This window comes from Ahaetulla prasina, chromosome 2 (assembly GCF_028640845.1).
Source record: "Ahaetulla prasina isolate Xishuangbanna chromosome 2, ASM2864084v1, whole genome shotgun sequence".
Taxonomy (NCBI): domain Eukaryota; kingdom Metazoa; phylum Chordata; class Lepidosauria; order Squamata; family Colubridae; genus Ahaetulla; species Ahaetulla prasina.
In genome coordinates this window covers 27,963,938-27,977,185 of record NC_080540.1, presented here as the reverse complement: position 1 = coordinate 27,977,185, position 13,248 = coordinate 27,963,938, and the positions used below count along the sequence as shown (strand labels likewise).

Genomic DNA, 13,248 nt, shown 5'->3' with positions numbered 1-13,248 from the left:
CCCTGGGCTGGACTAGAAGATCTCCAAGGTCCCTCCTAACTCTTGTTATTCTGCCTTCAGGCAACAGGGGTAACCTGGTCGTTTTGCATGCTGAACTTTGGCTGCTGAGAACTTTAAGTGGGGGGGGGCCCGCTGCGTGTTGAGGGCAACGTCAGGATAGGACCTCTCAAGAGTCCCGGAGGACGCAACGCGGTTTTGTGGCGGATCCGCGGATTTAGCGCTGGGTGGAAAACTTCAGTGGAAGTGGGGTGGGGGGCGGGGAGCGGTGCTATTATATTGGCAGACCTCGGAGGCGCATAACGAGCTGCTGTCTTCGGGCTGTCCCCCATCAGACACGGAAAGGAGCAAGCCGCTCGTGTCTTTCTCCGTCACGGGCCCGTACGGGGCGGAGATTTTTCAGGGGAGTTCGGGTTGTAGGGAGGGCGGGCCGGAGGCGTAGCCTAGAATGCCCGGTATTTAAAGCGGGCGCCGGGTCGGAAGGAGATTACTTTTTAGCGGAGTTCGCAGCTGAGAGTTTTGATAGCGGAGCACAGGTTGGTGTCGTGTTGGCGCGGCTTTCAATTCTTTCTCCGTAGCGGTGTCTTCGGTCTTACGATTCTTTCTCCGTAGCGGTATCTTCGGTTTTAGGTGCGCGTTTTCCGGGTGCGATGCTGTTGCAACGGGCGTCCTTCTTGCTCCTGTGGGCTGTGCTGGAATCCTTGGTGCCGAGGGGTCTGTGCGGTGAGTTTTTGGAAGGATTTGCGATGTAGCTGGAGGAAGCTGAAAGCGAGGAGCGGGACGCGTATCCTGCCTGAGCCGCCCCCACCCCAAATTCGAGGTCTTTTCCCAGCAGGAAACGTCTCCCTTCCCCCCCACTCGATCGCTTCGCTTCAGATCTTTTTGTATTCAATTTGTAGCCCATTCCCGTTTTATAGTTTTGAGCAAGGACTGAAAATGAATGGGATCGTTCACATTTCACCCGGATTGGGTTAAATCTGCTTTTTCAAAAAAAAAATTCTCTTGCATCAATTTACGAACCAGAGATCTGTACACACAATATATACAATGAAGTTTGTCATAATAATCATTTGCTATTGTGGGACAATAACTTTTGGTGTTTGATTTGTAATCGGTTCGGAGTGCATTTCTGAGGAAGGGGTGAAAGCCATAAGGGAATGTTTAGACTAGAGCAGGGGTCTCCAACCTTGCAACTTTAAGAGTTCCTCAGACAGCTGAACTAAGTCCAGAAGTCTTAAAGTTGCATCAATTTACGAACCAGAGATCTGTACACACAATATATACAATGAAGTTTGTCATAATAATCATTTGCTATTGTGGGACAATAACTTTTGGTGTTTGATTTGTAATCGGTTCGGAGTGCATTTCTGAGGAAGGGGTGAAAGCCATAAGGGAATGTTTAGACTAGAGCAGGGGTCTCCAACCTTGGCAACTTTAAGAGTTCCTCAGATAGCTGAACTAAGTCCAGAAGTCTTAAAGTTGCATCAATTTACGAACCAGAGATCTGTACACACAATATATACAATGAAGTTTGTCATAATAATCATTTGCTATTGTGGGACAATAACTTTTGGTGTTTGATTTGTAATCGGTTCGGAGTGCATTTCTGAGGAAGGGGTGAAAGCCATAAGGGAATGTTTAGACTAGAGCAGGGGTCTCCAACCTTGCAACTTTAAGAGTTCCTCAGACAGCTGAACTAAGTCCAGAAGTCTTAAAGTTGCCAAGGTTGGAGACCCTTGGTTTAGAGCCCACTCCGCAACCTTGGGGAAGCGGGGGGGGGGGGGCACTGCACGCGCATGCGCGCCGGCCCCTAGCAAAGAGAGAAGCCACCTAGAACCGAGAAATTTCTTTACCGTGAGAACCATTAATCAGCGGAACGACTTGCCTCCAGAAGTTATGACTGCTCCAGCACTGTAGGCTTTTAAGAAGAGACTGGAGGGCCATTTGTCTGGAATGCTATATAGGGTCCCCTGCTTGAGCAGCGGCTTTGACTAGATAGACGACTTCCAAGGTCCTTTCCAACTCGAGTTATTCTGCGTTCACACAACACGCGTCAACTTGGCTGGTGAGAACTTTATGGCGGACGCTGCGTGTTGAGGGCAACGTCGGGCTACGTAAGACCTTCCAGAGTCCCGGAGGTCTGTGCCGGATCGGCGGACTTAGTGCGGGGTGAAAAAGTGTTCGGAGGGCGGAAGCATAGCCTATGTGATTGATTGATTTATTAATTAATTACTTATATTAATTAATTAATATAAATTAATTATTTAATAATTAATTAATTAATTAATTATTAATTTATTAAATAAATAAATAAATTAAATAATTAAATAAATAAATTAAATAATTAAATAAATTAAATAATTAAATATTATAATTAAATTAAATATTATATATTATTATAATTAAATATTATAATTAAATAAATAAATTAAATAATTAAATATTAATAAATTATTTAATTATTTAATTATTAATTAATTAATTAATTTAATTTAATTTAATTTAATTTAATTATTAAATTAATTATTAAATAATTAATTTATTAAATTAATTATTAAATAATTAATTTATTAAATTAATTATTTAATAATTAATTTAATAATTAATAATTAACTAATAATTAATAATTTATTAATAATTAATAATTATTTATTATTGATTAATAATAATTAATTTATTTAATTAATTAATTAAAATAATTAATTATTAATTAATTAATAAGAAATAATTAATTATTAATTAATAAGAAATAATTAATTATTAATTAATAATAATTAATTAAATTAATTAATAATAATATTATTAATTAATTAATATGTGATTAATTAATCTGTGGCTGCCAACATTAGCCTGTTGAGCCACAAGAGGCCCTACGTTTCCCAGAAGGAAACGTCTCCCATCCCTTGCTCAGCCTCATTTAAGGACTTTTTTTCTATTTTAATTGTAATCAATTCTTATTTGTATTTGAGCAAGGGAGTGAAAATGAACGGCCCCCACAATAGAGAGAGAGAGAGAAAGAAAAAAGGGAAAGTCTCCATCTTTTGAAGTAAAAAAAACAGAGAAATGTACAAAAGTAAAATGAAACATCAGAGTGGTTTTAAAAACTAATAAAATACAAAATTCTTACAATAAGAATCCAGTATAAGTCAGATCCAGTCACTATCACTACAAAAGGGGAAAAAAACACTCATGCTGTTGGCTTTTTTGCAGCAAAAGTGAAAGTATTTTTAAGTCCAAAATAAAAGAATGAAAGTTCACAATTGTGATTCAACAAGTGAGTGTAAGACGGCCTCAGCCTGCAGCCAGACTATTAACAATTGAAAAAGTAAATTAAAACAACAACAACATGCGATGTTAAAACTACAAACAGTGACAGGAAAAGATGGAAACCGGTCTGCATTGACTGCTCTTACTGAGAATTGCAATTCTGCGGAGTCTCTTCCCGGACATATACACAGTCATCCAAAGGTTCGCGTGGATTATTCCTAGTTGCTCCCGTTCAAAACTTGGGGAAGGTGCTGCCAAAGAACTGGCTTTGGCAGCAAAGTCATCTGATTGTCGGCAGGACGTCTCCATACTCCAAGCAGGAGAAACTCCAAGCAGTTCCTGTTCTGCTGTCCTTCAGGCCATGGGCATGTAGGGTCCAATGGGGATCAGGCCCAGAAGCAGTTGTGAGGGCCCTCAGGGTCCCCTCACCTCAGGGGTAAAATGCTCCCGGTTCAGACCGGATCATCCAATCTGGTAGCGATGGCAGCGGGAGGTTCGGAGAACCGGTAGCAAAAATCCTTGCCCCCCCACTTCCCTGCCCCGCATGCCCAGCTGAGCCGTGTGATCATCAGAGGTTTTTTTTTTACTTTTAATAACATTTTTCTTCGGCTGAAAAAATGCCTTTAAAAGTTAAAAAAAAAAAAAGGCTTTGATGATCACACGGCTCAGCTAGGATTGTCAGAACCCTTTCAAAGCATTTTTTTCTACAAGCTGTTTGACCAAAGAGGTTGTAAAAAAATGCTTTTAAAAGTAAAAACAAAAAAGTTGGCCACGCCCACCCAGTCACATTACCCCCCCCAAGCCACGCCCACAGAACCGGTAGTAAAAAAATTTACATTTCACCCCTGCCTCACCTGATGTGGTCATCTCCAAAGTCAACCAAGAGTTGCTAGGGTCTCCTTTGGTCACTTTCCAGGGTGACTGAGATCATCCAAAGTAGAGCAGACAGTTGGTCTTCTGTTTGAGAGCTGCTTTTCATGACAGCATTAAGGAAGGAGCTGGATCTTCAGACCCTCCTAATTCTGTCCTTCACCTTCTTCTCCTTCCAGGCTCTTTGTACTATTCCTACCTGGAGGTATCAGAGTCCAGCCAGGGGCTGCCCCAGTTCCTCTCCGTGATCCACCTGAATGATACTCCCATTGCTCGATATGACATCCTCAACAAGAAGACAGTTTCTCTGGTACCCTGGATGGAGTCGATGGAGATGAAGACACCTGAAGTGATGCTCAGAAGTGACCTGCAGCAGTTATTAGAAAACAACAACCAGACTGGAGGTAAGCAAAGGCAGAACTGCTTCCAAGTCCTGAATTTTCCCACAAATCTCACTTTCTGACAACTTGTCACTTTGGTTATTGGGAAAAGAGGCAAGCAGGCAAAGACTAGAAAGTGGGAGGCTGGGATCTCGGGAGGTTTGAGATGAGCCCCATCCCAGGAAAGGATAATGTTGTTTCTGCCCTTGACCGCCAATGGCTGTAAGGAGCATTATGATGAACGATCCTTTCCTGGAAAGGAAAGAAAACTGTCTCCCCTCCCCAAGATCTCCTCTCACATGATCTTCTAGCCCCACAGCAAAAGGACCAAGTGTAGCGCCAGGTCACAGAAAGGACCTCCTGCCATTGAAAGAAGGAGGGGGGGGGCCTCTGGTGGCTCAGGCTGTTAAGACAGTCTGTTTTAAAACACAGCTGCCTGCAATTACTGCAGGTTCAAGTCCCACCAGGCCCAAAGTTGACTCAGCCTCCCATCCTTTATAAGGTAAGTAAAATGAGGACCCAGATTGTTGGGGGCAATAAGTTGACTTTGTATATAATATACAAATGGATGAAGACTATTGCTTGACATAGTGTAAGCCGCCCTGAGTCTTCGGAGAAGGGCGGGATATAAATGCAAATAAAAAAAAAAAGGCAAGATCCGTTTCCCCTCCCCTGATGGGAAAGGGGGGAGAAAACACTGCAATCATTTGTGGGGGGTCTCTAGGGAGAGGAACTCTGGAGTATTCTCACCCCTCTTTGTGTATTTCAGGGCTTTACATCTGGCAGGTGGTTTTGGGCTGTGAGCTCAGGGAAGATGGGAGCAAAAGAGGATTTTTGCACTATGGCTACGATGGGAAGGACTTCATCAGCTTTGACAAGGAGAACCTCACCTGGGTGGTACCTCCATCCCAGGAACAATCCGAGGAACAATCCCAGGTCAAGGAGGAGTGGGAGGAGAATCGAAACCGGTCCCAGGATATTAAAGACTTCCTGGAGAAGACCTGCATTAAGTGGCTGCAGACAAACATGTCCTACCAGAAGGAGGCTCTGAAGAAGACAGGTGAGTGGCCAAATGGGCTCCGTATTGTGCAGTTTTTTTCTAGGCCCCCTCCCTGTTTCCTTCTCATGTTTTCTCCCCTGCACACAGCCAAGTTGCATGCCAGGCAGAAATAGAATTGGGGATTTACCAGAATGAACTAGGGACATTTATCAAAACACAGTAGGAAAAATAATATCCAAGCCCCACCCCCCCAAAGTAAGTTCTTTGAAGAAAAGGAAAGGAAATTGAATTGAAAGGAGAGGGGAGGGGAGGAAAGGGTTGGGGGAGGGGAAGGAGAAAGGAAAAGGAAAACCAAACCAAACCAAACCCCAAACCACCAAGATATCATAGCTGAGATCCAGTTCCAAAGCCCAAGCATTACAATTATTTTGGTCCGAATGAGAATATTACCCCAAAGTTGATGTGTCCCTTTCACAAATGAATCTAAAGAGTTCAAATATCCCATTTTTGAGGTCCCACAGATTCAGGAGAGGAGAGGGAGAGGGAGAGGATGGCCAAATGAGGTTTCCCACTTAAATCACCTTGACAGAAACTCTTGAAATCCTGGGAACTCAGCTGTTGTTGCTGTTTCTGCAGAGCCTCCAGTGGGGAAATTGACTCGCAAGGTAGTGAATGACAGCCTGGAGGTCCTCACATGCCAGGCCTTTGGCTTCTACCCCAAGGAGATCCTGGCCACCTGGATCAAGGACGGAAAGGTCTGCCAGAATGAGACCCTCCTTGGCAATGTGGTCCCCAACTCAGATGGGACCTATTACGTTTGGCTCAGAATTGAGATCAACCCCAAGGAGAGGGACCGTTTTCGGTGTCACCTGGAGCACAAGGGCTTGCAGGAACCCCTGGTCTTGGCATGGGAAGAGAAAACAGGTGAGAGGCTCAGCATTTGCAATATGTCACCTCTGGTGAGATGGGTGACATACAAGAAAATATCCTGCATTTAGTGATGGTAGTAATTTTTGACAGGAGAGTTGGAACTTAAGAGCAAGGTATGAAAAAGTGATACAATACAATACAATACATAGACAAAGGAGATATGGGAGATGTGATATGAAAGATTGTTTTGCTTGCTGGAAGAATTATGTGATGGGACGGCTTATTCCAGGTCATTCAATGCCCCTTTCAGCAGGGGAGGCTGGATCCTTTTCAGCCCAACAAGACAGAAACAAGATAACAGCGTTCCTATCAAACCGGCAACAAGTGGTCAAAATTGGCAGTGCCCTATCAAATCCTGCTCCCATCAATAGCGGTGTTCCCCAAGGAAGCGTCCTAAGGGCCAACACTCTTCATATTATACATTAACGACCTCTGTGACCATATTAGGAGTAATCGCGTTCTCTTCGCTGATGATATTAAACTATTTAACACTACCAACAGTGCAGCTATCCTTCAAAAAGACCTTGACTTTGTATCGGAATGGTCAAAAATTTGGCAACTTCAAATCTCAACCAGTAAATGCTCTGTCTTACACATTGGTAAAAAGAATCAAAACACTAAATGCAAGCTCGATAATCATTACCTTGTAGATGACCCGTTAAAGACCTTGGAGTTTTCATAGCAAATGATTTAAGTGCTAAAGCCCACTGCAACTACATTGCATAAAAGGCTTTAAGAGTTGTAAACTTAATGTCAAGGTTCCAGAAAAACCTCTTCTGCATAAAAAAACCCTCAGAAGCCATTGTCTTTCAGAGTTCTTTACTAGCATGAGGAAACTGGCACACGATGAGTGAAATCACCACCGCAGGGAGACGGAGCCGATGCGTTGGTTCCGTCCCAGGCGCCTGATGGACCCGGAGAGGTTTCTGACGGAGCTTGGGCCGTTTCCTGAGGATCTTACCCACGGCACGACTGAAGAACTAGTTGCGGCTTGGGATCGGGCCGCGGCTGGGGCTTTGGACCGTGTCGTGCCTTTGCGGCCTCTGACCCGGCGCAGATCTCAATTGGCTCCCTGGTTCTCCGGGGAGCTGAGAGAGATGAAACGCCGGAGAAGACGCCTAGAGAGTGTTTGGAGGTCCAGCAGGTCCGAGGCTGATCGGACACTAGTGAGGTCCTTTACCAGGACTTACCTAGTGGCAATGAGGGAGGCGAAACGCTCCTACGTTTCCACCCTCATTGCGTCGGCAGATAACCGCCCGGCCGCCCTGTTTCGGGTGACCCGTTCCCTCCTTCAACAAGAGGGGCGGGATGACCCCTTGCAGGGTCGAGCCGAGGAGTTTAACGGTTATCTATACGATAAAATCGTTCAGCTTCGTGATGGTTTGGACCATGATTGCGATGATTCAGCTGAGGTGACAGAGACTCGTCTTGTTGAGGTTATTTGGGATGAGTTTGATTCTGTGGCTCCGAGGACGTGGACAGGTTGCTGGGAGGTTGCATGCGACCACGTGTTTACTGGACCCGTGTCCTTCCTGGTTAGTACTGGCTGCTCAGGAAGTGACACGAGGCTGGTTCCAGGGATTATAAATGCTTCTTTAGCTGAAGGGTTTTCCCGCCTTGAAGGAGGCGGTGGTGAGACCTCTCCTGAAGAAGCCTTCCTGGACCCAGCTATTTTGGGAAATTATCGTCAGTCTCCAACCTTCGCTTTTAGCGAAGGTTGTAGAGAGTGTGGTTGCATGGCAGCTTCCCGGCACCTGGAGGAAGCTGTCTATCTAGACCTGCTCCAGTCCGGCTTCCGGCCCGGTTATAGCACGGAGACGGCTTTGGTCGCGTTGGTGGATGACCTCTGGAGGGCCAGGGACAGGGCTGTTCCTCTGCCTTGGTCCTATTAGATCTTTCAGCGGCTTTTGATACCATCGACCATGGTATCCTGCTGCGCCGGTTGGAGGGATTGGGAGTGGAGGCACCGCTTATCGGTGGTTCTCCTCCTATCTCTCTGACCGGTCGCAGTCGGTGTTGACAGGGGGCAGAGGTCGCCTCGAGGGGCCTCACTTGTGGAGTACCCAGGGTCGATTCTCTCGCCTACCCTGTTCAACATCTATATGAAGCCGCTGGGCGAGGTCATCAGTGGGTTCGGGGTGAGTTATCATCTGTACGCTGATGACACTCAGCTGTACTTTTCCACCCCGGACCACCCCAACGAAGCGGTCGAAGTGCTGTCCCGGTGCCTGGAAGCCGTACGGGTCTGGATGGGGAGAAACAGACTCAAGCTCAATCCCTCCAAGACGGAGTGGCTGTGGATTCCGGCCCCCCGGTACAGTCAGCTGCATCCGCAGCTGACTGTTGGGGGCGAGTTAGTGGCCCCAAAGGAGGTGGTTCGCAACTTGGGCGTCGTCCTGGATGGCCGGCTGTCCTTTGAGGAACATCTGGCAGCCGTCACCAGGAGGGCTTTTACCAAGTTCGCTTGGTTCGCCAGTTGCGTCCTTCCTTGACCGGGATGCCTTATGCACGGTCACTCACGCTCTGGTTACGTCTCGGCTGGATTATTGCAATGCTCTCTACATGGGGCTCCCTTGAGGTGCACCCGGAGGCTGCAGTTAGTCCAGAATGCAGCTGCGCGAGTGGTAATGGGAGCCGCCGAGGCTCCCACGTAACACCTCTGCTCCGTAGTTTGCACTGGCTTCCTGTGGTCTTCGGGTGCGCTTCAAGATCCTGGTTACCACCTTTAAAGCGCTCCATGGCTTAGGACCCGGTACTTACGAGACCGCCTGCTGTTACCGTATGCCTCCCATCGACCAGACGCTCTCACAGAGAGGGCCTTCTCAGGGTGCCGTCCGCCAAACAATGTCGGCTGGCGGCTCCCAGGGGTAGGGCCTTCTCTGTGGGAGCACCGACGCTCTGGAACGAACTCCCCCCTGGCTTACGTCAAGTTCCTGATCTTCGGACCTTCCGTCGTGAGCTAAAAACATACTTATTTATTCAAGCAGGACTGGCATAAATAGTGATTTTAAATTGGGGTTTTAGAGATTTTAAACATTTGTAAATTTTTTAAATTTTCGGCCATTTATTAATAGTTTCTTTTAATTTCTTTTAATTGTATATACTCTGTATTTTATTTCGGCTGTACACCGCCCTGAGTCCTTCGGGAGAAGGGCGGTATAAAAATCTAATAAAACTAAACTAAACTAAATTCCAAAACTGAACTTCCGGATTCTTTTCCCAGTTATACAAACCCCAAGAGTCCCACCCCCCTGACCCCTTTGCTGGTCACATGGTCCCACGTTCTCCCAGTTCATTCGAATATCTTCTCGCCACTCCTCCTGCAGATGTGAACACCATCCGACCTTGACCGCTTGAAGAATGTTACCATACCCTTCAACCCCCCTTCTTCCCCTCAGGGGAAAAATGTGGCAGCGTCTGGAACCCTAAAGTCTAGTATGGTTTCCAGGCCTGACACTTAATCTTGCAAAGCTGCTTCTCCAAAAATATTTGTTGTGGCTCCGGCCCCCCACTCCCGGGCCTGGCCTCCTGCCAGAAAGCGACTCAGACAGTGAGGGAGAAGGGCCGTCAGGGCTCCCCTCTGCAGGGCCGGCCTCTCTGGCTCAGTTCCAGGAGCCAGAGGCAGGCCAGGTGGAGGAGTTGATAAGGCCTCTGTCTCCTGTATCTCCCCTCCGCAGCCCAGCTGTTGACACTCAGTCAGCATCCTCCCCCTCCCAAGCAACGCCTCCTGACCCAGCTGTGGGCAATCAGTCCTGGCTAGATCCCAGGTTTTGTAAGCAAAAGAGGCGGCAAGAACAAAAGGAGGGGTTGGGCAGGCCTAGAGAGTGCTGAGTCACGGAGCCACACCCCACAGAGTATAAGAGCAGCCCTGGCTGCTCTACTACTTCGTGTCAGACAAAACTTAACTCGTGGAGACTGGAGCTGAACTACTTTATCGGAGTATTTGGCCTGAGTTGCTGTTTCTTCCTGACTTCCTGGTTGTCCAGCAACAAGCTACACTGATGTTGAGATAAGGGAGACCTTGGCAGGCAACTGCAGATTCGCTGCCAAGAGCTGATAGTGTCTGTGGACTTAATTGCGGGCTAATTGAATCAGCTCGTGTGTCTCTCGGACTGAGAGGGGGGGGGACAGAACAATATTACATTACTAACCAGAGCATACAAAACATTTGCTAGACCAATTCTTGAATACAGCTCACCTGTACTGGAACCCACACCTCATTTCGGACTTTAATACAATCGTGTCCAGAAATATTATACAAGAAGAGGACTCTTCTTTACAAGAAGAGTCCTCCACTCATCTAAATACAACAAAATACCTTATGCCACCAGACTTGAAATCCTGGGTTTAGAAAATTTAGAACTCTGTCGCCTTCGACATGACTTGAGTTTAACACATAGAATCATCTGTAACAATGTCCTTCCTGTTGAAGACTACTTCAGCTTCAATCGCAACAATACACGAGCACACAATAGATTTAAGCTTAATGTGAACTGCTCCAATCTTGATTGCAAAAAATATGACTTCAGTAACAGAGTTGTTAATGCCTGGAATGCAGTACCTGACTCTGTGGTCTCTTCCCAAAATCCCCAAAGCTTTAACCAAAGACTATCTACTATTGACCTCACCCCTTTCCTAAGAGGTCTGTAAGGGGCGTGCATAAGAGCACAAGCGTGCCTACCGTTCCTGTCCAAATGTTCCTCTTATCGTATCAAATTAGTATAGTTATTTCATGCTTATACTTATATATGCTTATATATCGTATAGTTATTTCATACTTATGCTTATATATACTGTTGTGACAAATAAATAGAATAAAAAATAAAAAAATAAACTAGGGACATTTATCAAAACACTGTAGGAAAAATAATATCCAAGCCCCACCCCCCCAAAGTAAGTTCTTTGAAGAAAAGGAAAGGAAATTGAATTGAAAGGAGAGGGGAGGAAAGGGTTGGGGGAGGGGAAAGGAGAAAGGAAAAGGAAAACCAAACCAAACCAAACCCCAAACCACCAAGATATCATAGCTGAGATCCAGTTCCAAAGCCCAAGCATTACAATTATTTTGGTCCGAATGAGAATATTACCCCAAAGTTGATGTGTCCCTTTCACAAATGAATCTAAAGAGTTCAATTAACCCATTTTTGAGGGTCCCACAGGTTCAGGAGAGGAGAGGGAGAGGGAGAGGATGGCCAAATGAGGTTTCCCACTTAAATCACCTTGACAGAAACTCTTGAAATCCTGGGAACTCAGCTGTTGTTGCTGTTTCTGCAGAGCCTCCAGTGGGGAAATTGACTCGCAAGGTGGTGAATGACAGCCTGGAGGTCCTCACATGCCATGCCTTTGGCTTCTACCCCAAGGAGATCCTGGCCACCTGGATGAAGGACGGAAAAGTCTGCCAGAATGAGACCCTCCAATGGAACGTGACCCCCAACTCAAATGGGACATATGATGTCCAGCTCAGCATTGAGATCGACCCCAAGGAGAGGGACCGTTTTCGGTGTCGCCTGGAGCACGAGGGCTTGCAGGAGCCCCTGGTCTTGGCATGGGAAGAGAAAACAGGTGAGAGGCTCAGCATTTGCAATATGTCACCTCTTGGTGAGATGGGTGACATACAAGAAAATATCCTGCATTTAGTGATGGTAGTAATTTTTGACAGGAGAGTTGGAACTTAAGAGCAAGGTATGAAAAAGTGATACAATACAATACAATATATAGACAAAGGAGATATGGGAGATGTGATATGAAAGATTGTTTTGCTTGCTGGAAGAATTATGTGATGGGACGGCTTATTCCAGGTCATTCAATGCCCCTTTCAACAGGGGAGGCTGGATCCTTGTCAGCCCAGCAAGACAGAAAGCAATGTCAGCTACTTCGGTACTAGTCTTTTAACAAAACTATGCTACTGCAACTATTGTAGTCTGGATATGCCTCAACCTTCCTCCATTTATCATTATGTAAACAGAGAAGGGATCTGTGAGACACATGTACTTAAGCTGATTTCGTGGCTCAGGCTGGAGCACCATTTATCCGACTGTTGCCTTGGTTGTAGATCTTCCTTCTGCCCTTCAAGGCCATTTATTCTACCCTCTTCAGCCTCGGGGGGTAGGGAGGCTTCTTTCAGGGGGAGACACTGCCTGGAGGTCAGTTCAGGTTGGGAAAGGCTTCCATGGCTCAGCATCTCCATGTCAAGGAAATCAGGAAATATCTAATCAGAACCATGTTTCTCTTTCTTTAGATATAGTGTTATATGGTGTTGTGCCAGCTGTGATTATCATCACAATCCCAGTAGCTCTGCTTCTCCTCCTGATCGGTAAGTGAAATGCATCTATTGATCCTGTGTCTTTTTGTGTTGGTTGATCTGGTATGGATGGGTGAGAGCCTCCCTGAGTTTGCAGCCAGGATCTCCACAAGGCCCCTGCCCACAATTCTCATTTGGAATGAGAGCTAGAAAGAAAGAAGAAACTACGCAGCCATTTCTCCACTTCCTGTAAATGTTCAACCTTGCTGAGGTTTAGGAGGGAGCCTCTTTGGCCTCCGTGGACTTTCTTCAGAGGAGCAAATATCAGGAGCTCAAGAATCAAAGAAAAGCCCAATAAATAAATCTCTGAAGTACCAGGAAAGCCATAATTTTGCCCTGAAGATGATCCCAGTGCCATCTCACCTGGCAAGAGGGACCTTCAGGGAAGCTCTGGTGGAAGGTGGGGGTCATGGAGGGAGGGGACCCATGTTATCTGCCCCTGCTTGCAATCATACTGGGGGGACAGAGAAGAACAGAGAGAAGGTCCAGCGTTGGAAGGAGCTTCT

General features: G+C 46.0%; 1 protein-coding gene across 1 annotated transcript in view; it reads left to right on the top strand.

The window, feature by feature from the left end:
* Window positions 1-529: 529 nt before the first annotated feature.
* The window catches only part of LOC131190452 (major histocompatibility complex class I-related gene protein-like), a 119,064-nt gene continuing 106,345 nt past the window's right edge, over window positions 530-13,248 (top strand). The window contains exon 1 of the mRNA XM_058167775.1: window positions 530-720. Within this exon, the coding sequence (XP_058023758.1) occupies window positions 648-720 (73 nt within the window). The 5' untranslated portion in view covers window positions 530-647. The remainder of the gene's footprint in view (window positions 721-13,248) is intronic.